The 24,913-nt window shown below is 36.7% G+C and overlaps 1 protein-coding gene across 3 annotated transcripts in view; it reads left to right on the forward strand.

Annotated features, from left to right (window-relative positions):
• The window catches only part of Focad (focadhesin), a 296,580-nt gene that overhangs the window by 14,965 nt on the left and 256,702 nt on the right, over positions 1 to 24,913 (forward strand). For 2 of the 3 annotated variants that reach the window (XM_058586381.1, XM_058586382.1), the window contains exons 1-4: positions 5,207 to 5,226; positions 8,140 to 8,228; positions 10,960 to 11,034; positions 13,185 to 13,339. In XM_058586381.1, the coding sequence (XP_058442364.1) occupies positions 8,172 to 8,228; positions 10,960 to 11,034; positions 13,185 to 13,339 (287 nt within the window). In that variant the 5' untranslated portion in view covers positions 5,207 to 5,226; positions 8,140 to 8,171. Of the gene's footprint in view, positions 1 to 5,206; positions 5,227 to 8,139; positions 8,229 to 10,959; positions 11,035 to 13,184; positions 13,340 to 24,913 lie in introns of those variants that run through there. The other variant, XM_046467321.2, reaches the window with a different exon arrangement.

The following is a 24,913-nucleotide window of genomic DNA, read 5'->3' on the forward strand; positions in this document are numbered from 1 at the left end:
AGGAAGTACTAGCTGCTTCCATTAGGTGATCCTAAAATACAGTGATTTAAACAAGGTAGAAATTTCTTTCTTCCTCATGTGATACTTGGAGTTCTATGAATGCAGTTCTGCACTAATCTGTCATTCAGGGATCTAGGTTCCTTCCATCTTGTGACTGAGTTTAAAAAAAAAAAAGTGTCTTAGGGACATTATCTTCACCTGCACAGTTTAATCTCCATTGTTTCCAAAACCTGGTTGTGGTTGGGAAGAAAGTATGGAGGAAGCAGGAAGCAGGCTTCAGACTGGAAATAGTACATCACTTCTGCTCAAACTTCACTGGAGAGAACCTGATCACTTGATTATACCTAATCATACTTGAGGCTAGGAAATGTAACAGTCAGGTTACATTTTATTAACCCATTAGCACCAAGTTCTCAATTCTGAGAGTATTTCAGGGAAATTGATGCAGATGCATTAAAATAGGATGGAAATTATAATCTAAAGCTTACCTATTATCATATTAGTTAACACTAGTATATTATAATTATTATACATTGTATAATACATACCAGAAAAACATTATAAAATATGTAATACATAAGTTTTTATAGGTGTTTCACATCTGGGATAATGGGAAAAAGTGGGTCAAAACAGAGAGTATATATTGGAGGATGGGTAGTCGTCTCTTCCACATTGTATGATTTCTGCCTTCTCTGATTACAATATTGATTAAGTGGCTCTGTCACACCCTTTAGTTGCCCTCTGCTTCAGCTTGATTTTGAAATTACTAAAATAAATGCATTTTCTACTCTTAGTTTAAATATGATTTAGTGGTCTTTTTGAGACTATAAGATTAAAAATTCCTGTTTAGTTGTACTTGCTCTTTATGGAAAGTTAAAAACTTTGCATTGAGACTTTTCCATAATCTTTCCCTTTTTTATGACTGATATAGTTAAATGGGTTCCAAGTGTCTCATCCTGTTTGTTTGGAAATGTTAACTGCAGCTAGATTATGTAGCTTTTGAGGTAAGAATTGAGGCTAAGCTTGAATTCTTGGTAGAATTTTTTATTTTAAAGTTTTTATTTTAAATTTAATACTGGGTGTGAAACAGAACCATTGCCGGATCTTGGGGAGGATGTACAAAAATACTTGGGACTAGTAAGGAGAAGATGAGAGGCTAAGGAGGTAGAAGATTAAGGAAGATATAAATATTGGACAGCAGAGCAGAATAGGTATTTGCAAAGTATAGGTAGATATTCCACCCCCCTCCCTGTGTTTGAGGGGCAGGGCCAGTCAATTAGAAAAGTACCCTGATAGAATATGTCCTGATTCATAGTCTTGATAACTTTATAAAATTCATCTATATTTTGTTGTTGTTGTCATTATTATTATTATTACTATTACTATATTATTATCACTTGCAGTGTTGGGAATCAAACTCAGGGCTTTGTGCATGCTAGGCCAAGCACTCTATCACTGAGCTGTATTCCTAATTCAGCTCAAATTTATTGATGGTACTCATTAGCTTTCTCTGCACCATCCAAATAAAAGTCATAAAAAGAAAAAAAAAAAAGTTCAAAATACAGTAATTCTCTTAACTTCAGTTAACCTATCTGTGATTTCATTTCCTCTTGGTCACCTGTGTTCTAAAATATTAAATGGAAAACTTCAGAAATAAACAATTGGTAAATTTTAATTGCACAACACTTTGACTAATGTGATAAAATCTCATGCAGTTCTACTCTGTTCAGCCTGGGTGTGAGTCATCCCTTTGTCCAGCTTTTCCAAGTTGTGTACTCTAGGCTCTTTAGTTACATAGTATCCATTTCAGTTATCAGATTAAATGTTGCAGTATCACAGTGCTTGTGTGTAGGGTTCAGTGCTTATCTGTGGTTTTGGACATCCACTGGGGGTTCATTCCCCTGAGAATAAAGGGGAGCCACACTTTGTGTTTAAAACTGTCAGATTGATTCTTGAGTAGCTTAAGTTGTGAGAGGAACTAAGTAAACACTATAACCAATAAATTGCAGTTGGTGATAAAATGTTAGAAAATGTTATAAAGAAAATAAGCCCTGTTGGTCGCAGTAGCACACACCTGTAATACCAGCAGGTTGGGAGGCTGAGGCAGGAGGATCACGAGTTCAAGGCCAGCCTCAGCAACTCAGCGAGGCTCTAAGGAACTTAGTGAGATCCTGTTTCTAAATAAAATATAAAAAGGGCTGAGGATGTGGCTCAGTGGTTAAGCGTCCCTGGATTCAATCCTTGGTACCAAAAACAAAAAACAAAACAAAACAAAAATAATTAAAAGAAAAGAAAAGAAGCCCCAGATTTTGTGTCTCTGAAAAATAAGTTCTGGTTAATGTGAAGCATACATTTCTAACCATCTGCTGATGACATTGCTCATATAAATCAACTTTAAGAGTGTACTTTGTGGCCAAGCATGGTGGTCCACACCTATAATTCCAGTGACTCAGGAGGCTGAGGCAGAAGGATTGGAAGTTTAAGGCTAGCCTCAGCAACTCAGTGAACCCTATCTCTAAATAAAAAATAAAAAGGACTGGGGATATACCTCAGATGTAAAGTGCTCCTGAGTTTAATCCCAATACTAAAAAACCAAACCAAACCAAACTGAACAAGCAAAAAAGAATGCACTTTGCACAGTCCTGACTTCTACATAAATCACTGCCCTTGAGTCCTTTCCATGTGGAAATTTGGTGGTCAGAAATGCTCAAATGTTTTTCTGTTTGATCCTCAGACTCTCCCCATCTTCCAGCCACCCTGTATAATCAATTACTCCCTTTGCTGGTTTTCCAGAACCCTTGTGAATACAATTAGATAGATTTTCTCTTGTTTTTCAGATTGTGCCCTTCATTTGAAGTTTGATATGATTTGTCATGTATATCTTCATCTCCGAGAGAAACTGAGGAGGAATTTTGAAAATCCACAGTGCTTTATCTATGTGTTGCTCTTTTCTTACTGCTGAGTGCAATTGATAGATTTATTTTCTTGGAAGTATTCTTATGGGGCTAAAACACCTGGGCAGATAATATGATAATTGCTCATATTAAACAAATGCTTTGATTCATGGGGAGTTTAAAGGACTCATTAAAAATTCTCTTTCTGACTTAGATTTAGATTTAAATGGACCAAAAAAAAAAAAAAAAAAAAAAAAGGCATAATGACAGGTTGGAGATAAATCTTTTAAAATCAAACACTGCTTTTGTGGAATGTGATTTATGGATCATATTGTGACTGGTTTCCTTTTAGTAAGAATGCTATGATAAGAGGTAATATATAAATAGTTTTTCTTTAATGTGTAAAATGCCCAAAGGAAGTTGAGATTAAAATTAAAGTAGGACACATGCTTCACTGCCAATGCTAAAGCAAGCATGTGTATTCTCTTTTGAAATTCCCTAAGAGAATATGATGTTTTTATACCTTGAAAGGCCACATGGTTGTGATTAACTTTGAAATATAAGTCTCCTGCAGATGAAAGACACTTGCAATTTGTAGCCCAAGGATAGCAAATCAAGGATGATATCAAATCATATTGTAGCTTGGGTAGTGGTTTTGAGGATGCTTAATGGCCATTTGTTAGGAAAGATAAAGTTACTATGGATTTAAAAATGTATTCATTCTCTAAAGTGTCATGCTGAAATTAGTGCTGTCTTTTGTAAGCTTAGGTATTTGACATTTATCCTTAGGTAATTTTGATAAAAACAGCACTCTTGAACCACAGTGGCCCACCTCCTAAAGACGAGGTCATCTTTTTGGATGGCTCAGCTTCTTCTCTGCTAAGATAAGCTATTAGCCTAAACAGTTGTTCATCTGGTCCCAAAAGCCATATAGGAATTCTAGTATTCTCGGCCTGAATCTGAGAGTACAGCCCCACATTTTCTTCTGTTGCTTTATTGCTATTGCCATTTGACTAAGCCCATTCTGTGACACATTGATAGCCATCTACTTCTCTGGGTACTCTAAAGTCTACCTTCTATTAAGCTAGATTAGATCATCTGAAAACTCTGTACTTGAACCCCATTAGCTGAGACTCTCTTGCTGAATTACATGTTACATTATACCCGAGGCTTTATCTGGGATTTGTTTTTAAAAGAGGTAATATAAAACTTCCTTTTGCTTATGGTATTGAGAATATTGTCTAATGTCATTTTGTATTCCCTATATAAATCCCAATGTGAGAAAGTTCTTTCCAAGTTTAAGGGCATGAAAAAGTTTTTTTTTCTTTGATAAAGGGTACATTTCCATCTTTTAAATAATAAAAGAGGTACATCGTTTACTTTATGTACTTATACTAGCTTCCTGATGGCACAGAGCAAAATTTGGATGTTAATTGTAGCAATTGTGTCAAGAAATTTTATAAATTAATTTTAAAATAGTTATCATGTAAACCAGGAATTAACAAACTATGGCCACGTAACATCTGCTTTTATAAAAAAAATTATCAGAACACAGCCATGGTTATACCCATAAGTATTATCTATAGCATATTTGAGTAGTTGCTGGATGTTCCTTTACAGAAAGAGATTTCCAATTCCAATGTAAATAGTCACAGAAAGTTTTGAGCCAGACCAAATGCAATAATAGCAAAGCTGGTGATTACTGTTTGATGTGGCTGATTGGGGAAGGAGGCTTAACAAAGATGTGCTATGTTAAGTCTTTAAATAGTTGGGGCACATAGAGAAGGACATTCTGTTTGGTAGAGAAGTGTATAAATAAAATCCCTTAGGAATGAGCAGATTTGGTGCATGTGGGATCATTTTGAAAACTGTTTTAGCTAGATTGGAATTACGGCAGTGAAAATGAAGCTGAATTGGTGACTGTTGGTAGAGTGCTTAAAAGCTGGGCATCAGAATTTGCATTTAATCTGACAGGCAATTGAAAACCCACTATGAATTCTTCACAGGGAAAGGATGTGTTTGTGGAAATAGCATTTCAGGACAATTAATTTGACAGCGATGTGTGGGATGAACTCAAGCATGGAAAGCCCCAAGACTAAGGAGTTACTGCAGTGTGCTTGGCATGAACAACGAAGATGATGAGTCTGGAGTAAAGAGTGCAGAGGAAAAGTGGACCCTGACGTGTTAGGAAGAAGGCAGCTGATTTTGTGACTGAGTGGATTAATAGAATGGTGGTGAAGGAAATTGTGAGAGGAGAGCTGGGAGAAAATGATCCGAACTGCGAACAGTTTCACTCTGCCTCATGCCAATCTCCTCGCTCTTCCTAAAACAGGTCTTCAGCACTTTCTTAGCTACCTGTGTCCTGTGGCCCCAGATGTCTGTTGTATTAGTTAGGCTAACGAACTCCCCTTCCTCCTTTAAGTCCTTGTCAAATGCCAACCTCTCCTGGCCACCCTATTTAAACTTGAAAGTGTGCCCTTCCCAATCTCTCATTCCCTTTACTCTGCTTTACTGCCTGTCTTTTTTTCCTCAGCACTTATCACCTAATATGTTAAGCATTTTATGCCTTTTTAAAAATTGTTAGCCTCATTCTACTGGACTATAAACTCTATGAATATAGAGACTTTTGTCAATTTTTTAAAAAATAGCCCTGGCACTAGAACAGTGCCTGGATAGACAATAGGCATCCAGTAAGTATCTGTTAAATGAATGAATGAATCTTTAAGTTGTGAATCTGTGCCCCAGCAGAATTCCTTTTCTTCCAAGGAGATCTCTTTTACTTGGATTTCCCAAGAATGCACTTTGGGGATGCACTTATTCTGTTATAATATATTATGGAATTCAAAGGAAAATATAATGCCAAGAAAGTCATGATTGACATAATTGGGAAGTTGAAGAAATTTTGACTTAGCTTAATCAAATAAGTAGATATAGATAGGGAAGTAGTTCACAATCTTTGAATAAATTGTTTCAGTCTTAAGGAATGTCAAGTCCAAGGGAGTAAAGTTGGGCATAGATATTGAAAAAAGTCAGGGATAAATTACCACTTTGGAGTTAAGCTTTAAGAGAAAGGGAGGAAAATAGAAGGATTTGTAGGTTTAACACACTTTTTTTTTTTTTTGGTGATCAAGATCTGGTTTTGGGGCTGGGGCTATAGCTTAGTGGTAAAGTGCTTGTCTCATATGTATGAGGCACTGGAATCATTCCTCAGCACCACATGAAAATAAATAAAGATATTGTGTCCATCTATAACTAAAAAATTAAAAATGAAAGAGCTGGTTTTTGGTTATTTGTTATTTTAAGGTGATCTGATGCATTAATCAGTTTGTGTTAATAAAACAAAATATTTGAGACTGAGTAACTTTATAAAGGAAAGAGGTATTCAGTTCACAGTTCTGGATTTCCAAAGGCCTGCATCTTGTGATGGCCTTCTTATTGGCAGAGTGTCAAGGTGGTACCAGGCATGACCTAGCAAGAGACAGGAACTGTGTGTATCTTTTCTCTTCTTCCTCTTCCTCCTCCTCCTCCTCCCTTCCTTCTCTTCCTCCTCCTCCTCCTCCCCTTCCTCTTCCTCCTCCTCCTCCTCCCCTTCCTCTTCCTCCTCTACCTTCTCTTCCTCCTCCTTCTCCTCCTCCTTCTTCCTCCCCTTTCCCCTTCCTCCTCCTCCTCCTCCTCCTTCTTTTTCTTAAATTAATTTCTCCCTCTTCTTATAAAGCATCCTAAGGGCACCATCGTGATGAACTTTCTAATCCTAATTACCTCTCAAAGGCCCTACCTTGAAATACTGAAACACTGCATTTTGATTGAGTTTTCACTCTCTGAATAGCTTACAACAGGAATTAAATTTTAACATGTGAACCCTTAGTGACACACTCAAACCATATCCAACCATAGCATCTAGTTTATTGACATAAATTTCATCTATCTATCTATCTATTTATTTATGTTGGGACTGGGGAATTAACCCGGAGTGCTACATCCTCACTGAGCTACATCCTCAGCCCCTTTTATATTTTATTTAGAGACAGGTCTTGCTATATTGCTTAGGGCTTTGCTAAGTTGCTGAGGCTGGCTTTGAACTCGTGATCCTTCTGCCTCAGCCTCCTGAACTGCTGGAATTATAGGTATGCATCATCATCCCAGGCAAATTCTACTTTTTAATTATGTTATAAATAGCAATCTAAACCACCATATTTTTCAAAGTAGTGTAATTTGTTGGTTGTGGTGCTGCATGGAGACTGGATAAATTGGGTTCTTTAGGAAGTCTCCTTATTAGTTCTTTGCCTTCCCTTCATCATCTGCCCTCCTCAATCATTGCATATTTTTTTTTAGAGCCAAGTAGGAAGATGTGTAATATAAGTATTAAAATTGGTGCTCACTGTATGCTCCATCCTTTTTTTTTTTTTTTTTGCACATTAGCCATAGGGCAGAATTTTATTTAAAAGGCTAGTGGTTCAAATACTATTGCTTGAATAGCTCTGGTACATATAAAATTTACTGTCATCTGAGGTTTATACACATAAGCAAAGGAGCTGAGGCCAGCTCACAAAGGGATATTTGATCCTCAGTGACAAGAGAAGCTAAAAGTGCATGCTTGCAGGAGTAACCTAATGGATTTATTTGGACCATATTCCTACCACCCCTGACAGACACAAAAAGATCCAGATAGGAACCTGGCTTTCCACACAAAATTCTGGCTTAATTAACTCTCCTTCCTGCAACTATATATCTCAGTTAAGAATAAAAAAATCTGTCTCGATTAAGAAGAAAAAATTCTGTCTTGATTGTTCTTTTGATGTGAGAAAATTCACCTAAGCGTCACACTTTTCATTAGCAGTTGGATCAGTGCTTAAATGAAAGCTTGTGCCTAAGTGAGGCACTCTGAAAACAGTTCTCTGACTGTCTGACTCTCCCTTATATGTTTTGAGCCATAAAAGGATTACATTCTAGTTCAAATGTGGGGTGAACTTTTGGATTTTTTTGGGGGGTGGTCATGGTATGAATTCATCTGTTTCAGGATTAACTCTAATAATGGCCAAGAGCTGCTGGGCTTTATCAGTTGTGCTGTTGAGTGCTGAAGTGGTCAGTAAGGAATGTTGTGTCAAGGGTTACTCTGAAGAGCTTTATTACCATTGCTGTCTTTGGAATGAATTACATGAATTTCATTCATGTTATTTGGGGAATAATTGGTTTGAACTCCAATCCAATTGGAGGACTAATAATTATTTTTTTGCTTTGGTTACAGAGCCTGCATACATACATGTAAGAGAGGCAAAAATGTCAGAGGATATCAGAAAAAGGTTTGATTTTCCAAATTCTCTTATCCAATCGCAGGTAATTTTATTTATTTATTTTTCATGGTCACAAGTGACCTTTTTTTGCTGGATGGTTAATTGAACTTTGTTATTTTTAACATTTAATATTTTAAACAATATTAATACTTAACATTTAATATTTTGTTCTACATATAGAGATTATTTTACTAACTTTTATATGTGTTTATTTGAAAAAGTATATTTGAAATTTCAAATATTTAAAATTGACCAATCTCAGCTTTTATTTATATCATACTTCTCTTCTTAGAGATAATATAAACCTTGATTAACTAGTCGGCTCCTGAATATGTATGTATGGATTTTTTATGTCTATAATTAATTATTGGGAACAGATGTAAAATGGTTATATAGCCAAAGAATATAAGGATTAATATTTAAAATACATATATTTTATCTCTCTGCAACTATTAAGAATAATAGATTTTTATAATAATGCCATTCAATAATTTAAAAAGCCTGGATTTAAAATTTGATCCAACTATTGAGGCAGAAGACTGTGGTAATTCATTTTAGGGAGTTTTTCTGTAATGAAGATGAATAGCTAAAAGAAAGATAGCTAACTAGATGCACTCTGGTTAATCAAGGTTCTAAAATGCTTGTTGTCTTTTCCTGGGAGAATAAAGCTAAAAAGCCAGCCTGAAGACTTACCCATGGCCAGAGCAGCATCTTGGATCCTTTCAACAGCTCACTTCGGAGAGGCCCGCTGTGGGAATTGACTTAGCTGGGTAGTGGGGAACCCTTCCATGAGGAGTAGGACACTCCTTATGCAAGATTCCCTTCTACCTGACTGGGTTGGAGTCATATCCTGCTCTGTACAGCACAGGTTCTTGCCGTGAAGAAGACAACGGAGGCTTCGAGGACCCTGTCCACAAAGTTTATTTTTCTATGCTAGGGGTTCCTTGATAGATAATCAAGAAAATGCCTGTTACTTTTAAATTAAGTGAAAAGTGTATGTGTATTGTATAGCATAGAATGACTGTTTAAATTCTGTTGTGGAAGATTTAAGTAACAATGTCAACTGAATTATTCTTGCCTTTTGTGTTTTCAAATCAATTTAGGCTCTATTTCTGATTTGTTAGAAGATGACTTCAAAAATACATTAGAGAAATTAAACCTTGTGGAAGTGGGGGATATATAGAATTAGGCTTATTTTCTTTTAGTCCTTTTTCTAATATGAACTATAGCTTTTTTTTTTTTTTTCCTCTGTTGCATTTCATTGGTGTTATTAGGCTCTTGTAATTTTGCCCTGTCCTCTGTGAATTAAGTTCTTTTTACTATTCTTTTGTAACCACTGCTCAATGTTCGCACCATATTTCATTGATTCACACACATTTTTTTGCATTTTAGCATCTTTGAAATTGGATGGCATATAGTCATTGATGGCAGCAGTTGAGATACAGTTGGTGCTGCCTGCACATTTGTGAACTTGGCCATGGTTTTCTAAATGAGTCTCAAAGAGCTCTTTCATTAATATAAAATCAAAATTCTAAATTATATAAGAAGCATTGTATATTATAGATTAATTGGCACTGTTTTTCTTTTTGTGGTATATAAAAGAATGGTTTATCTCACAGCTGATGGCCAGATACAATCAATGAAATATGGTATACTTTGTGAAACAGAATCTAAAACTACTCACTGGTTGTCAGTTCTTGGTATCATCCTTTTGCTAGGAGGTAAGAGTAAATTGAACTAAACTTAAAATTCACGTAAATTGAGTGACAAGTTTTACAAAACTGAGCCCCTTAAGCATTGAGGTCTTAAATGAGTTCCTGTGTTTGTAACATACATACACACACACACACACACACACACACACACGAAGAGAGTTTTATTTGAACTTCTCTGGAAACTTTGTAAGACTGACAGCTGTTTTCAGCTATATCATACATGGCCCCAAGTATAGGATGACAGTTGTTTCAGTAAAGATTTCCTCAACCTTCTCAGAATGACTATGATTGTTGCCAGCATACTGGATCCCATACTGGGGGTATGAAGATGAGGTGGTAGGAGGTAACAATATTTATGTGTTTATGTAATCAACGCCTCTATAAGAATTGTGAATTTAACGTGGGGCTCTTTGACTAAAGCAGGATATGGGAAAACTTTAGAGAGATTTATGAGACTGAATTTTTATTAAAAGGCTGGAACCTATGATAAAATGATAATGAAATAAAAAATAATAGGCCTAGAAGTGGGAGAATGGCACTGAGAGAGGGGAGATCTTTTGGTTCAGGTCTGTATGGGCTATAGTTGTAAAGACAGGGATGAATTTTTTCTCCATCTTCACTAAAGGTATGATAAAATATGATGAATTTCATTTAGATGCAGAGATGATTTTAAAAATTGTGAGTGTTTCTCATTTGTCTCATGATTTAGTAGATTAAGCAATCTGAAAATATATTGTATCACTACATTACAGCAATTTGAATTGAAAATCTGGCAATCATTTTTAAAACATGAATTATAGTTTGCTTATTGGTAATCTGGGATAAAATGCCTACCTTTAGGGTGGTTCTGAAGAATAGAAGTTATGTCTGCAGAGTGCCTAATTCAGTGCCTTCTGTGTTGCACACATTTAATGAGGGGGAACTTTGTTTATTACCAGTTGGCTCCCTGGCATATGCATTCTACGCACATCAACTAGTGTTGATATCTGGTACATTCAGGTGCATTATTTGCAAAGAACTTCTGAGAGAATGTATTCATTAAATTTGTTTGTTTTCTAGGCTGTGGGTCATCTTATTGCTGCAGTCCTAAAGGAAAATGGCTTTTCAGGAAAGATTCACCAATCCACCAACCAGGTCTGTCTTTAACTTTGTGCTTTAATTCTATTGTGATATTTCCACAAGCTGGATCACAAATGCACTGGTCTTGTTTCCCTTATAGTTCAGGTCCCCAAGGAGATGATTTTGAATGGTGAGAACTTTATTACCTGTTTTGTATTTTTCTTTTTCTTTTCTTTTTTTTGATTGGCTATGTTTTTACTCCATAGCATTCTTTAAAATTTTTAAATTTATTACAACAGACTCTAAGAGTGCTTGTGGAGAGGGTGAAGGGGAATATTCTTATGACTATTAATAAAGAATGGTGGGGTGTAATGAGGAAAGCCATGCTTTAGAGAAAGTTACTTCTGAGGAAGTATTTTTGGCAAACAGAGAAAATGAACATAGTGTTTTTGTTTGGGTGTAAGAGATTTCTCATGCTTCAGGTCAGCCCCACATATTAGTCCAAAGTTGGAAAGGTCATGCCTTGACAGTGGGACTGGGAGGAAAGCTTCCATTCCATACACAGGGCAGGTGAGTGCCCACAGCTGAAGCACAGCTCGAGATACTGGGACACAGCACTTGGGCTTTGGTTGGTCAGTGTAGTGTATCTTGATGTGCTGGTTAGGAATCTCTGCTTATGAGAAGTGTGCTGGGTGCACTCTGCAGAGAACATGGGTGATGGAAATAAAAATTTTTTTCACAATATAAATAAATTAATTGCTTTTTCTCCACATTCTTTTTGGTCAGCTTCTTTAAGTTATATTTCTTTACAGCTTCTGCTGACATGTGGAAGTAAGTGTAGGGGCATGCTTCGCTAATTGGCATTTATCTGGCATTTGTATGTACTCATATAAATTAGGTTTTCTGAGAACCCTGATCCTAATCCTGCCTATAATCACATTATGTACTTTGAGAAGATCTAGTGGTTTTACTTAAACTGCCAGGATTTATTGAATGTCAAATCCCTGTAACTAAATGTTTCCTCTTCTACTAATAAATGAATGAGAACACGGTTTTACCTGAGGCAACAGTTTACTTACCCATTTATTTTCTCTTTCTGGCCTTAGTAATGGAGTAATGACACTTAGAGCCCTTTGATACTGTCCATACAGGTGAATAGGATTTTCTTCTGAATAAAAGGAGAAACGGAATATAAACATTTCCTTCCTGCAGTGACTGATTTTTAACTCTATTGTTCTTTTAATACTGGGATCTGAAGACTGAAGAGGCTCTCAGCCAGCCATGGAGGGAAAATGGGCACAATATATTTGTTGGATTCCATTCTGTTTGGAAGTTGCAATCTTCATTTTTTCCCCCAAAATGATATATTTCCCTAAAAGATTGTTTCAAGAGGAAGGAAAAATAGCTTCATTTTGAGTACTTTTTTTTTCTTTAATAAATAAACAAAACCATATGAAAATCCATATCTGACCTGGCCCATGATACTTTCAAATAAAGGTTTACTTTTATCAGTGAATCTTCTTTAGGAATCATGAGTTACTGAGAAAGTTATAAAAGCAGCATCCTGCTTTTATAGAGGTTTTCAAAATAAGACTTCATGTTTACTTAGGTGCCCTTCCAGTGCTTTTCTATCAAAGATGAATTTGCTGTGTAAAGGGAGAAAATTTAGTCTTCTTCTTGGGCATTGTTGGTAGCGATGGGATGAGCAGCTGGTGCATTGTCCTACTTTTCTCTCCTTTCTGGGCCCACATTAGACAAATTGTGGAAAGTGGTAGGGCACAGGCAACTTATAGAGGTGGTCGAAGAGCAGGAACATTTTCTGAAAATGTTATTACCACTTAAGGCTTGAAGCATATGTAATATTTGGAGTTCAACTTAGGCTAACTGGTAGGCTGATGCTGTTGGTGTTTGATTAAAATGCCCTGTTAGAACCTGGGCTTGAGTCAAGCCTTTGCTGGGTTGTGTGCCTGATGTTAGATTATACCTCTGCCTGCAGCTAGCCTTATTTTGCAGCCCAGATACCAGGTGTGAGAGAGTTTCTATATCAAAACACATCCATTTGCTCTCTCAGAAAATCGACTTTAGTTTATTCTAGCAACAGAGTGACAACAGCATGCTGTTGGTACAGGAAAGCTAGCCTACTGTGAACAAATTACGCATTGATGAATGATGGTGTGTGTGTTTGCTGTTCATCAGTGTGTCTTTAATCACTGGTTTGATTTCAGACCCCTTCTTTGAACTTGCTGTGGGAGAAGTGTTGCAGTGACAGTGTGGTGGTTCGAACAGCCTGCTGTGAGGGTCTGGTGGCACTTGTTGCTCAGGATCATGCAGAGTCTAGCTATGTTCTCAATGGAATTCTCAACCTCATTCCATCAACCAGGTACTCCTTCTTCCATGTTTGATCAGTTGACAATTTAAGCTTTCAGAAAAAAAGTTTATTAATTCTGTGTTATGGGTTAATATTGACCAACTTGTTTTTCTTTCCTTTAAAATGTGTAGTAAGATCATGCTAATTTAAACCCCATGATTTTGAATTATAGTCCTTTGCTGTATTTAAGTTTAGGGGCTCTACTTAAATTTGCCATTGCTCTTTTTTATGGAGAAATTAACAAAGTATTTTATAATTCACAATTGTAGTAAAAATTTTTGACTTATTTTAAGAAAGGTTTCCCATAAGAATTCGTACTATCACATTAGTACAGTTTATACACTGTATTTGCAGTACTTGTTAGCCCTTGTCAACTGGTAATATATATTAGAAAATGATAGCAATTCTTCCTTTTTTTAAATATCTTTATTAGTTATTGGTGGTCTTTATTTATTTACTTGCTTATATGTGGTGCTGAGAATCGAACACAGGGTCTCACACATGCTAGGCAAGCACTCTACCACTGAGTCACAACCCCAGTCTACCACTTATTTCTTTAAAAGTATTTTGTGACTTGGGAATACCTTATCTCTGATTATTCCAAGTGAATAATGTTTGTTCTTTGAACAACACATTATTTTGTATAATTTATACATTCATTTTGTATAGCCATGTTTAGGCCATTCACAGATTGAGGGTCATAGATTCACAAGGGATAGAAAGGGCCAACCGTTCCAAGATGGTCAGACAGGAACATATTAGAAGCAGTGAACATCTCTTATAAAATGCTCTCTGAGGATTGGGGATGTAGCTTGGTGGTAGAGTGCTTGCCTGGTATATATGAGGCCCTGGGTTCTATCTCTACCATTGCAAAAATTCAAACCAAACTAAACCAGACAACCAAACAACAACAAAACTCCCTGAAAAGGAGATGCCACTTTTTCCTTAAATAAATGGTCTTATAAAACACTAATTTTTGCCCACATTAAATCATTTGGAATTCTGTTCCTTCTAACTTTCACCCAGCTTCTCTCCCATTCTCCTCCATGCTCATTTTTTATTGTGATATTGTAGAACTGAGTGCTTAATCTTTTTTCTGACTTCAGTGGGAGGGAGAATGTCTGTAACTATCAGTCTGAGAAAGAAGCCTTCCTGGGCTTGAAGTCTATTGGACTATGTGAACTTTAAGCCTTTTAACCTTTCTCCATAAATTCTATTGTTTTATCCATTTTTGAAGTTTTGGCTTTCCTATTAATTTTGCTGTCTGTAGTAGTTATAAGTCCAAATGCTGTGGCATGGTATGTGAGTGCTTCTCAAACCGTTCTAGTCTCCTGGTCAGGCTACATTTCCTCCCATGCTTCCTCTGCTTACATGCATTTACTGCTCACTCTTCCTGAGCCTTTGCAGTGCTCGACTTCTACATGTATTCCTTCCCCTTCTTCTGATGTCGTCTTTGTTATCCTTCAATGGTCAGCTCAGACATCCTCCTTTCTGCCCAGACATTTCCCTCTTCTCACCTGAGTGACTTGCTCTTTCATATAAATAAAGAAACAAATATTGTATATGTATTAACTTGTATTTTAATACCTTGCACACTCATTGTACTTAGTTTGTGGCCAAACATTTCTGAATAAGAAAGGGTTGGGGCTAGGTTTGTGGCTCAGTAGTGGTAGAGCTCTCGCCTAGCATGTGTGAGGCCCTGGGTTCGAGCCTCAGCACCACATAAAGACAAATAAATAAAGGTATTATGTTCATCTACAACTAAAAAAAAAAAAAAAAGAAAGGGTTAGATCATGACTAAAAACTTACTTATCTTCTCTCTTTCTGTTTCTATATACACTCTCTCACTCGCGCATGTCCACACCCACACACAGAAATAATTTTAGTAGAATTCTATTGTATTATCATTAAAAAGTAATTTTGAGGAAGATTTCTAAATGATGAGAATTTTATGTGTCTCGCTTATTGGTTGACCTTAAGCAAGTCACTTAGATTTTGACTTACCCCTTTTGTCAGATATAGCTAATGATACTTATTCCTTCTATATAGTTTGCAAATACCTGAATACCTTTGTAAACATTGAGTCTACTTGCATTGCATAGTTGTATATTTATATTAAAGTATCAGGAGTTAAGGGGACCAGGGCAATGAATTCTATATATCTAAGGGGTAATTAGACCAGATTAGATTATACCCTTAATTTAAAAAAATTTTCTTAGAATATTATGCTGGTGTGGGATATTGTTCACACATCAGTAGAAATACATCTCACTATTGTAAGCTGCAAAGTATAAGCTTCACTAATAGTGAATCTGCCTATCATCTGTGTATAATTGTCAGTAACATTATTTTTTCTTTTTAAAATTTAAACATGTATTTTTTGAATAGGCAATATATTCACATTGGATATATGAAGCACAGTCTACCCCTGTCTTTGGGACTATTATCTTCTTTCCAGACCTACTGTCCTATGGTAGGACAAAGACCCTGTCTCTCTCTCTCTTTTTTTTCCATAGAGCCAAAACTGTTACTAGATCTTATTGTCTTAAAAGATATTCTATGTACATATAATTGAAAATTTATATGTATGAGAAAGTTCATATAGTCTGACCTATTAGCCACAAAGAAATGTAGATAAAGTAGACCCTAATGTTATGAAAGTTTTTTTTTTTTTTTTTTTGAAGTGGGCTCTTGATATTGTCCAGGCTGGTTCTAAACTCCTGGACTCAAGTGATTCTCCTACTTTAGTCCTCTTGAGTGCTTGGACTACCCGCATGTGCCACTACACATGGCTTCCAATTTAATTTTTAAATCGGTTTGGCCATAAACGTGTGATATAAGTGCTAAGTTTTTCTTTTTGTTGCCAGTAGGGGTAATAATTATTTGAATGTCACAAAACAGAAATTTCTTCATTTGCTTTATTTCAAGTAACATAGCTTTTAGGTTTGTAGCAATCACAAAGACCAAACTTTGTACTGTTTTATGTTTTTTTTTTTTTTTTAAAGCAAAATGAGAATCAAATTTAAGAAACACAAGCTAATTAGAAACAGAAGAATCAAACAGCCTCCTCTTCCAAATGCTGCATGGGGAATTTTCTGAGACACAAACCATCTCTATCTTTGGGATCTGTAAGCAGGATGACTTTGGCAAAGACTTTTTGGGTCTTCAGTTTCTAGTATCTAAGTTCCTACTTGACTCGGGATTTCTCCTCTTAAAATAGAGGGTTATCAGAATCTAAAGGTACCTTGGGAACAGAGCTCCATCATGACTATTTATCTTTGATTTAGCAAAATAATTCTAAAACTTTGTCTTTCCATTTTGCTTGTCTTTGAACTTAATATCCTTCAGGAACTGAGAAGTGGGTGGGGAGAGAAGAAGCCAACAGTGTCTTCTATAGGATAGACATTTAGAAAATATAGCTTGTGGAGTTTTCTCAGCATTGTGGCAGAAATTGAAAGCTATAAAGACAGAAGGAAAAGTAGGTGAGATGCTCTCTTCCAGCTGTATTACCGGCTCTTTGGCCCTTTGCAGGCCTCCTTTGTAAAATGCCTTTGGAACAAGGCTGGAAGCCCCCTCCCACTTGAAACCCAGCTTGCAATTTGCAAAACTTGGTTTCAAGGGTGCTTCGTTGTATAGTCTAACTTTGAAAAAGACTTGACATTTGCAAGTGCCCTGGTTGTCTAAACTTCAGGGAGTGGCTGGGAAAGTGTCTGGCTCTGCTTGAGAGACTGTTCTCTTCAAAGGAGCAGTTTGATGTCCTAGAGTGTCCTCCGTTCAAAGCCGAGGCAACATGAAACAATTGTAGACTAGTTTTTATAGCTTCTGTAAACAAAGAAATGGATTTAAGCCCTCTAAAATGTCCTTTTAATCAGTAAGGAAATTTGAAAAAAAAAAAATAATCCCTAGGGATGGTGAAGGAAAGAAAGGGACCACAAAGGAGATACAGTACGGAAATCATTATTACCCATTAAATGTGAATTTTGAAATTAACCAAAACTGAAATTAAAGTTAATGATATATAGTAGCATATACTTTTCTTGTCCTTTGAGGAATTACTTGTTTTGAGTTGAGATTATTTTTGGTTTTGTTTTTAATATTGAACTTATCCTGAGATAAAGATTCCCAGAGCAAGGAGTTTCCCATTTTTCTTTCCTTACATATTTTCCCCTTTAACTGCTCACACAGCCATTGTTACAGTTGCTTAGTAACAGGATTGTGAATAAAATCTTACTCTCTGTGGAACCAGGTATTCAGTGTTCAATATTGAGGTGTCATGACAGCCTGTAATTTCAGCTCAACTGCTTTCCCCCAGCCCTTCTTCATTTGCAAATGTGCTTGGTAGGAAGGTTATGCTGCCAGATAAACTAGGCTAATATTTGATTTGTTTGCTTTTTGTGCTTCCAAACAGGGAAGGGACCTGTGGTTGATATATTTTGGGAATGTTAAGTGTGTTAAATGTGAGAAATTGAAGGGTATTTTTTGAAGTCTACTTTTTTTGGGAGGGGGTTGGTAGTGGTGGCGGTATGGTACTGGTGATGGATCCAGGGTCTCATGCGTGCTGGGTGAGTGCTGTACCACTGAGCTATACCCCAGTCCCAAGTTTACTTTTTAATGAAATGTTCTACAGAATATTAAATATTCCCATAGAGGGTCCTGACTATTGGATTTGTGAATCTTTGATCTTGGATTGGTGAAAGTCCAATGATTAGAAATGTTTCTGAGAACTCTTCGAAGTGAAGATTTAGGATAATTTATTGAGAAAATACTTGTCTCTTGGGGTTTACTCTTACTGATGATCTTGTGCCTTGGGAAACTTAATTCCTTTGTTATCAGGTAGGAAATGTTGACAATCAGGCAGACATACTGTTCCTGTCTTGTTGTATTGCATTCTGTACTATTTAGTTCCTTTCTCTTTCTTTCTTTTTTTAAAGAGAGAGAGAGAGAGAGAGAGAGAGAGAGAGAGAGAGAGAGAGAGAGAGAGAATTTTAATATTTATTATTTTAGTTCTCGGCGGACACAACATCTTTGTTTGTATGTGGTGCTGAGGGTTGAACCCGGGCCGCATACATGCCAGGCGAGCACGCTACCGCTTGAGCCACATCCCCAGCCCTCTTTATTTCTTTTGGCAGGAGAATAACCACCAAGGAAGGATGGATTTTTGAGGTTTCCTCCAAAGGCTAGGGAAGATGGCATGCTTTAATCTGCAGCTGGGGTGTCAGAGTATTACTTTGTGGAGATGGTTTCAGGGTTGATATGTACATTGATATCATTGCCTACTTAACTTTTATCAGAGGGTGAAAGAGTTATTAGACCATGCCCGTTTCCCCATCATCTTGTCTTTTAGATATTCCTTTTAGGCCTATTATCTTGTTTCCAGATGTAGTCCTTCCTTTCCCCCCAAATCCTTTTCTTTTTTTACTTCCTCTAAAATTCCAGAATCTCTCTCAATTCAAAGCTCATAAACAGAAAAGTGATTCCAGCCACTTTCCTCATCTAGGACAGTCTGCCCTATTTTTTTTTTTTTCTTTTTTCAGTCCGTTGATCTGGCTGAAGGCTTTGTTTATCACAAAATCTTCCATTTTAAGAGTCATGTGTTTATGCTGAGATGTTCCTAGGTGATTTAAGAACAGTGACTACTGAACACATGTTTCTTTTATAATGGAAAAATGCTTCAGAAGAAATCCAGCTGTTTTCTGAGTGAGTACACAGAACTTTTCCAAGCAAATGCTCAATAGCATTATATCTCTTAGGGTTTTTTTGTTTTGTTTGTTTGTTTTTCCCCTAAGAAGTATTATTTTTTTGTCATTCATTTATTTAAGCATGAATTCCACAAAACTGTTTTTTTTCTTCTCTTCCTTTCTGTTTTTCATAATGTTACAATGAATTTAGACAATGATTTGATCATTAACTTAGTGTTTATCATTCACTTATTTGCTGGTGACTTTCTGTGCTTTAGGCTTCCCACTTATCCTTTTCAGGGATCTTTGATTCTTACTGGTTATGAAGAGACTTGGCCACATTTGTACCATTTGTTTCCATGATACATAGAGATGATCCCTTTTTTAAGATGCTCTTGTTCTCTTTAACCTAAGCCCTTTTTATTCTATCCCTGTTCAAATGTGGGTACTTTGTGCCTCATATTTGATATATTTTGGAAGCAAAGAAGCAAACATTATTCACAGTCTTTTTCAAAGAAGACCAAGCATACATGAGCAGTATTTAGTGCTGTAATCAAGTGAACCACAACAAAAGAAAGCTGATACATGTTATTCATATGCACAATAGTGATCATGCCATTTTGCCTAGTGAAAAGCAATTTGCAAGAGTGGTTTTAATTAGTATAGTTTTTATAGCTTGTCACAAAAAAGCCTGTTTGTTCTATATGTTTTGGAATCTTTAATATTATTATTGATCCATATTCCCTCATTGTAAAATCTAGGGGTTGGCACCTTTTTTTTTTTTCTTTTTTTGTGGTATTATGGATTGAACCCACTGTTCCACTGAGCTACAACCCAGCTTTTTTTTTAAATAATATATATTTTTAGTTGTAGATGAACACAACACCTTTATTTAGTTTCTTTTCTTTTCTTTTTTTAATGTGGTGCTGGGGATCCAACCCAGTGCCTCATGCATGCTCGGCAAGCGCTCTACCACTGAGCCATAATCCCAGCCCCCAGCTATTTTTATTTTTTATTTTTATTTTGAAAAAGAGTCTCACTAAGTTGTCCATGCTGGCCTCGAACTTGCAATTTTTCAATTTCAGCCTCCCAAGTAGCTGAGATTACAGGCATGTGCCAACATGCCCACTAGGTCTTGGCTCTTATGCCCCGTGAAAATTAAGGTCCCTATTTGCATTTTCTCTTGCTACTACAATTGTGGCTTAGTCCTGAAGTCTCCTTCACTCTCTCTTAAAGAGTTCTTGAGTAAATTTAGTTTTTCTTGGCACCTGTCCAAGGAGGGACTTGTTCCAGCTGATCTTTACTGAAGAGCTTTTGGCATCAGGTTCCTGAATATGTTAGGAGCCTTTGGACTACCAGTTAAAGACATTCACTTGAACGTTGAGCATAAAAGGGCGATTTTCTTTTTTTCTTTTTTTTTAAATGAAGCGTAGGGGGTGCCATAGGATCCAAAATTAGGAATGTCCCTGGACTTCAGAAAAAAATTGGATGTAGGCTGTGTATTTCATTCTGGTCACTTTCTGAAAACTGACTTTCTGTGCTTCCTAGTTCATAGGGCACCACTTGATCCTGGGTTTATCATTTCTTATGTATGAAAGATAGCCAGACTGAGAATTGGATTTCTTGGCCTCAATTACGGATTTCCAAGAGCAGGGCCCAAAGTTGGATCAGTCAGCTCTGCCAGGGGCTGTGTATCAGTTTTCTTGAGCTGCTGTAACAAATGACCATGAACTTAAAACATGGTGGCTTAAAACAGCAGAAATTTATTCTTTTATGATTCTGGATGCCAGAAGACTACAACAAAGGTCTCAGTAGGATTGGTTCTTTCTGAAAGCTCTGGGAGAATCTGTTCTATGCCTTTCTTCTAGTCTGGTGGCTGCTGACAAGCCCTGGCATCCTTTGGCTTGTGGATGCATAACTACATTTTCTGCCTCTGAACTTTTATGGGCGATATCTTTGTGTATCTCTTTTTCTCAAATATTCTGTTATTTTTTTTTTCTTTCTCTCTTGTAAGGATACCTATTATTGGATTTAAGACTCACTCAAGGAGACCTCATCTTGAAATCTGTTTTTTTTTTTTTTTTTTTTGGGTACCAGGGCTTGAACTCAGGGGCACTTGACCACTGAGCCACATCCCCAGACCTATTTTGTTTTTTATTTAGAGACAGAGTCTCACTAAGTTGCGTAGTGCTTTGCTTTTGCTGAGTCTGGCTTTGAACTCATGATCCTCCTGGCTTAGCCTCCCAAGCCTCTGGGATTATAGGTATAATTATATCAGCAAAGATACTATTTCAAAATAAAGTCACATTCACAGGAATGGGGGGTTAGGACTTAGAAGTATCCTTTGGAGAATACAAGGTAACTAACTCTCTACTGGCTGTGTCTTCATTGTGTGCACATATACAGTAAGCAAATGAGTTGAGAAGGAACATTAATTCCCCAAAGAGAGAGGAGACCTGAATGCTATTTCTGAGGAACCTTTTGCATTGGGATTGAACTTGAAGGAGAGCCATGACCTTGGAAATAGGTGCTGCTCGTCCAGTTTAGATCTAGCTTTGAAACAATCATGCTTAAGCATAAGTGGCTGAGATCACATCTGTGTTGCTGTGATAGGGATAGAGGGAGAAGAGGTTGAGAAGAGAGTTGGTGTCAAAGATGACACTGGGATGGTGGGATATTGCATGTTTTATTTCCTCCTCTTCTTGGTCCAGATGTTTTTTAAAAAGTGTAAATGATATTTCCAAACAGGAATAATAGTGGAAACAACCACTGCATTGGTTGCTAGTGGGAGGGGTGGTTAAGGGAGGAAACTAGCCTTCCTTGAGTATTAGCTGTGTGCATTCCTTGTGCTTTAGAACTTCACCTGAAATTCCTCATTGATTCTTCAGGACAGCCTGGTGAGGAGAGACTTCTTCATCAGTGGTATTGTGTTCTTCTGTTAAAAGACAAATAATATCTGATTATTTTCCTTTTTGATGACGTTAGTAGCCGTTGAAACTCAGTGACTAGGTCCATTAATTCCTTGGGTTAGGAGTTTCAAATGGTGACATTCTATTACTCTCATTTGTTTTTCTTTCCTTATTTCCCTCTATTTTTTTATGGCTGTTTTTTTGGATATGCTCTTTAGGAACATCTTCAGGCAGGGTTAAATAAATCTCAAAAATTCTATTATTATTCAGTGATCTTCATACATAATAAATGAGTTAAGGTAGAAGGGAGGGAAAGAAAATAGCATCTTTCCAAAGGTGGTTCGTGCTCTTATATCAAGTTACAGGGGCCATGTAATATTTCTGAAACTCTCTTAGGACTTAGATTTATCTATATGGTTATCAGTTTTCAACAGAGCAGTTAAAATTCTGTATATCATCTAAATATTCTCTTTCTTCTATTAGGAATCAAAGTAGGTTTTAGTATTATTAAGTCCATGTATTAAATGAGAAAAACAAACAAAACTCCAACAAAAAAAACTGCCACTTCCTTGCCCCAATAGGGTTGTTTCATTGCTTGATGATGTAAATGCATTATATTAATATTATTTTCCGTCATTGCAATTCCTTCACTTATAATTCCTTCATTGGCTAAATGTATGATTTTTAAATGAATGGCCCTGTGTAGCCACAACCAGTAATACTATCTGTACTGGTTTATTTAGTAAAAAACCAAGCAATGAATTTTGAAAATTAAATATATCAGATACTCTAATTTCAATGTGCATGTGTAAAATTATGTCATTCCAAAACTAGAAATTACCTTGAGAGATCCTCCCTGGAGATGAGCAAGACAATACCTTAGATATATGCATCCATGTGAGCCATGAACACATTTAGTGAGTTTCTTTCTTTCTTTTTAAATATATATATTTTTTAGTTGTAGATGAACACAAAACCTTCATTTTATTTATTTTTATGTGGATCTAACTTGTTGCCTCACATGTGCTAGGCAAACGCTCTACCACTGAGCTACAACCTCAGCCCACAAGTTTATTTTTTCCCTTGTTTTCCTGTGTTCAGTGCTGTGATGTCATGTGAGTTGAGCAGGCATCATTGTTACACTCGTGGTGTTTCTGCTGTAGAGGGGACTATGACAAGCACATAGTTTTACATGTTCAAATACGTTTATGAAACTATGCATATGACACTACATTCAGACCACATACAGTGCGCTGGAAGTGCCTTAATTAGAGGGCATTGACTTAAGTTATTAAGGAAGGCTTTCCCAAGGAACTAATGCCTAAGATGAGATCAAGGAATGTGTACGCGTTATCAAGGCAAACACAAGAGTGCAAAACATTTCAGGTGCAGGAAATGGTATGTGTCGACTCCCTGTTGTGGAAGGAAAGATGGCTACTAGGAAGCCTAAAAGAATGCTTAGAGCAACTGGAGAGTGGTTTGAGATGAGGCTGGGAAAACGGTGGGGGCCAGACAATGCAGGCTGTGATGGGTGATTGAGGATTTGGGTCTTTATCTGGGGTGCAGAGGAAATCTATTGAAGTATTTTATCTAGTGGGTATCAGTGGTTCCAAAAAAAGCAATCTGGCTGCAGCATGAAGATACAATTGAAAGTGTTAGCTTTGGGGTAGGCAGATAGAGTAGATCAGGGAGATGAGCTTAGGTGGCTGTTGCTGATGTTCAGGTGAGAGTTGATGTCTGCGTCCACTAGAGATATAGATAGCTTTGTGAGGTTTTTAGTGGGTGAAACGTTTGAGATGGATTGACTATAAAGATGCCTGTGAGGGATCTGTCAAAGGAGACACCTTATTTCTGGTTTGATTTCTCTATAAGTAGATAGGGAACATAGACGACCAGGTGTATGGGGAGAACAGAAGTTCAGTTTTGGACATGTTGACTATGAGGTGGAATTCAGATGCTGAAGTGGGAATAGCAGGATGTGCTTGTTATGTTAATGATATCCCCTGAACACATTATGCTATGAATAAGTCAGGCATAATATCTAATCAGCTTTTTTTTTGTCCTGATTAAAGTCTTGTCTCTGATTTGTTAATTAACTGTTCTGTGTACCTCAAACTCATACAGCCTGCTTGTCTGAAGGCTAATTCCAGTTCCTAAAAATGTTCTTTGGAAGCCTACTTTCTCAAATTAAACAACATGCTTTGTGTCTTTGCTAAACTGTGGCTGAAGATAGCTTCTAAATAAGACACTGGTTATTTTATTGTTTATTTAAATTTTGCTCATACTATCTAGTCAGGAGATCAGGTATAATCTTCTATTTGTGTTCAGAAGTCCTTCATCAGTTGAGATTATAAATTCCCCCCAGCCCTTTTTATTTGTGGTGCTAGGAGGTGGAGCCCACAGCCCCATGCATGCTGGGCATGTGCTCTACCACTGAGCTACACCCTCACTCCCTTTTCCTTTTTTAAACCAATAAAGTTGTTCATACTTTTTTGAAAATACAGACAGTGGCATTTCTAGATTGTGAAAGTAGTAAGTGGTAAAATTTCTTTGTATCATCTTATTTTATTTTTAAAAATTCACTTTTTATTTGATCCTGATGAAAAGTAGGAAATGGCAGGTCTGGAAAGCCTTAGCAATATTATGGAATGTGAGAGGTTCTCCCAAGTCCTGGCCTTGGTTTCCTCTAAGACATAAAGAAAGCTAGGGTGTCTGAACCTAGGTCCAGGTACATAGAGTTAGGGAATAACTAATTTTAGTGAAATTGGAATCCCATTTTTAAAAGCATTTCTACGCACATACACCAGGTGTTTAAAATTTGTCCTAAAGCTTGCGTCTCCACTTAATATGCAATGGAAAGCTTTCCATGTCACTATTTATCCATCTGTTTGTATCCTTATTAACAGGTTTGGAGTGTTCTATAATCAGATGTTTTATATTTTAACCATTTCCTTACTGGTAAATATGTATTCTGTCTTTGTGTGTGTGTGTGTATGTGT

This window comes from Marmota monax, unplaced genomic scaffold, assembly GCF_021218885.2.
Source record: "Marmota monax isolate L192 unplaced genomic scaffold, Marmota_monax_Labrador192_F-V1.1 WCK01_AAM20220418_F8-fsc00033, whole genome shotgun sequence".
Taxonomy (NCBI): Eukaryota; Metazoa; Chordata; class Mammalia; order Rodentia; family Sciuridae; genus Marmota; species Marmota monax.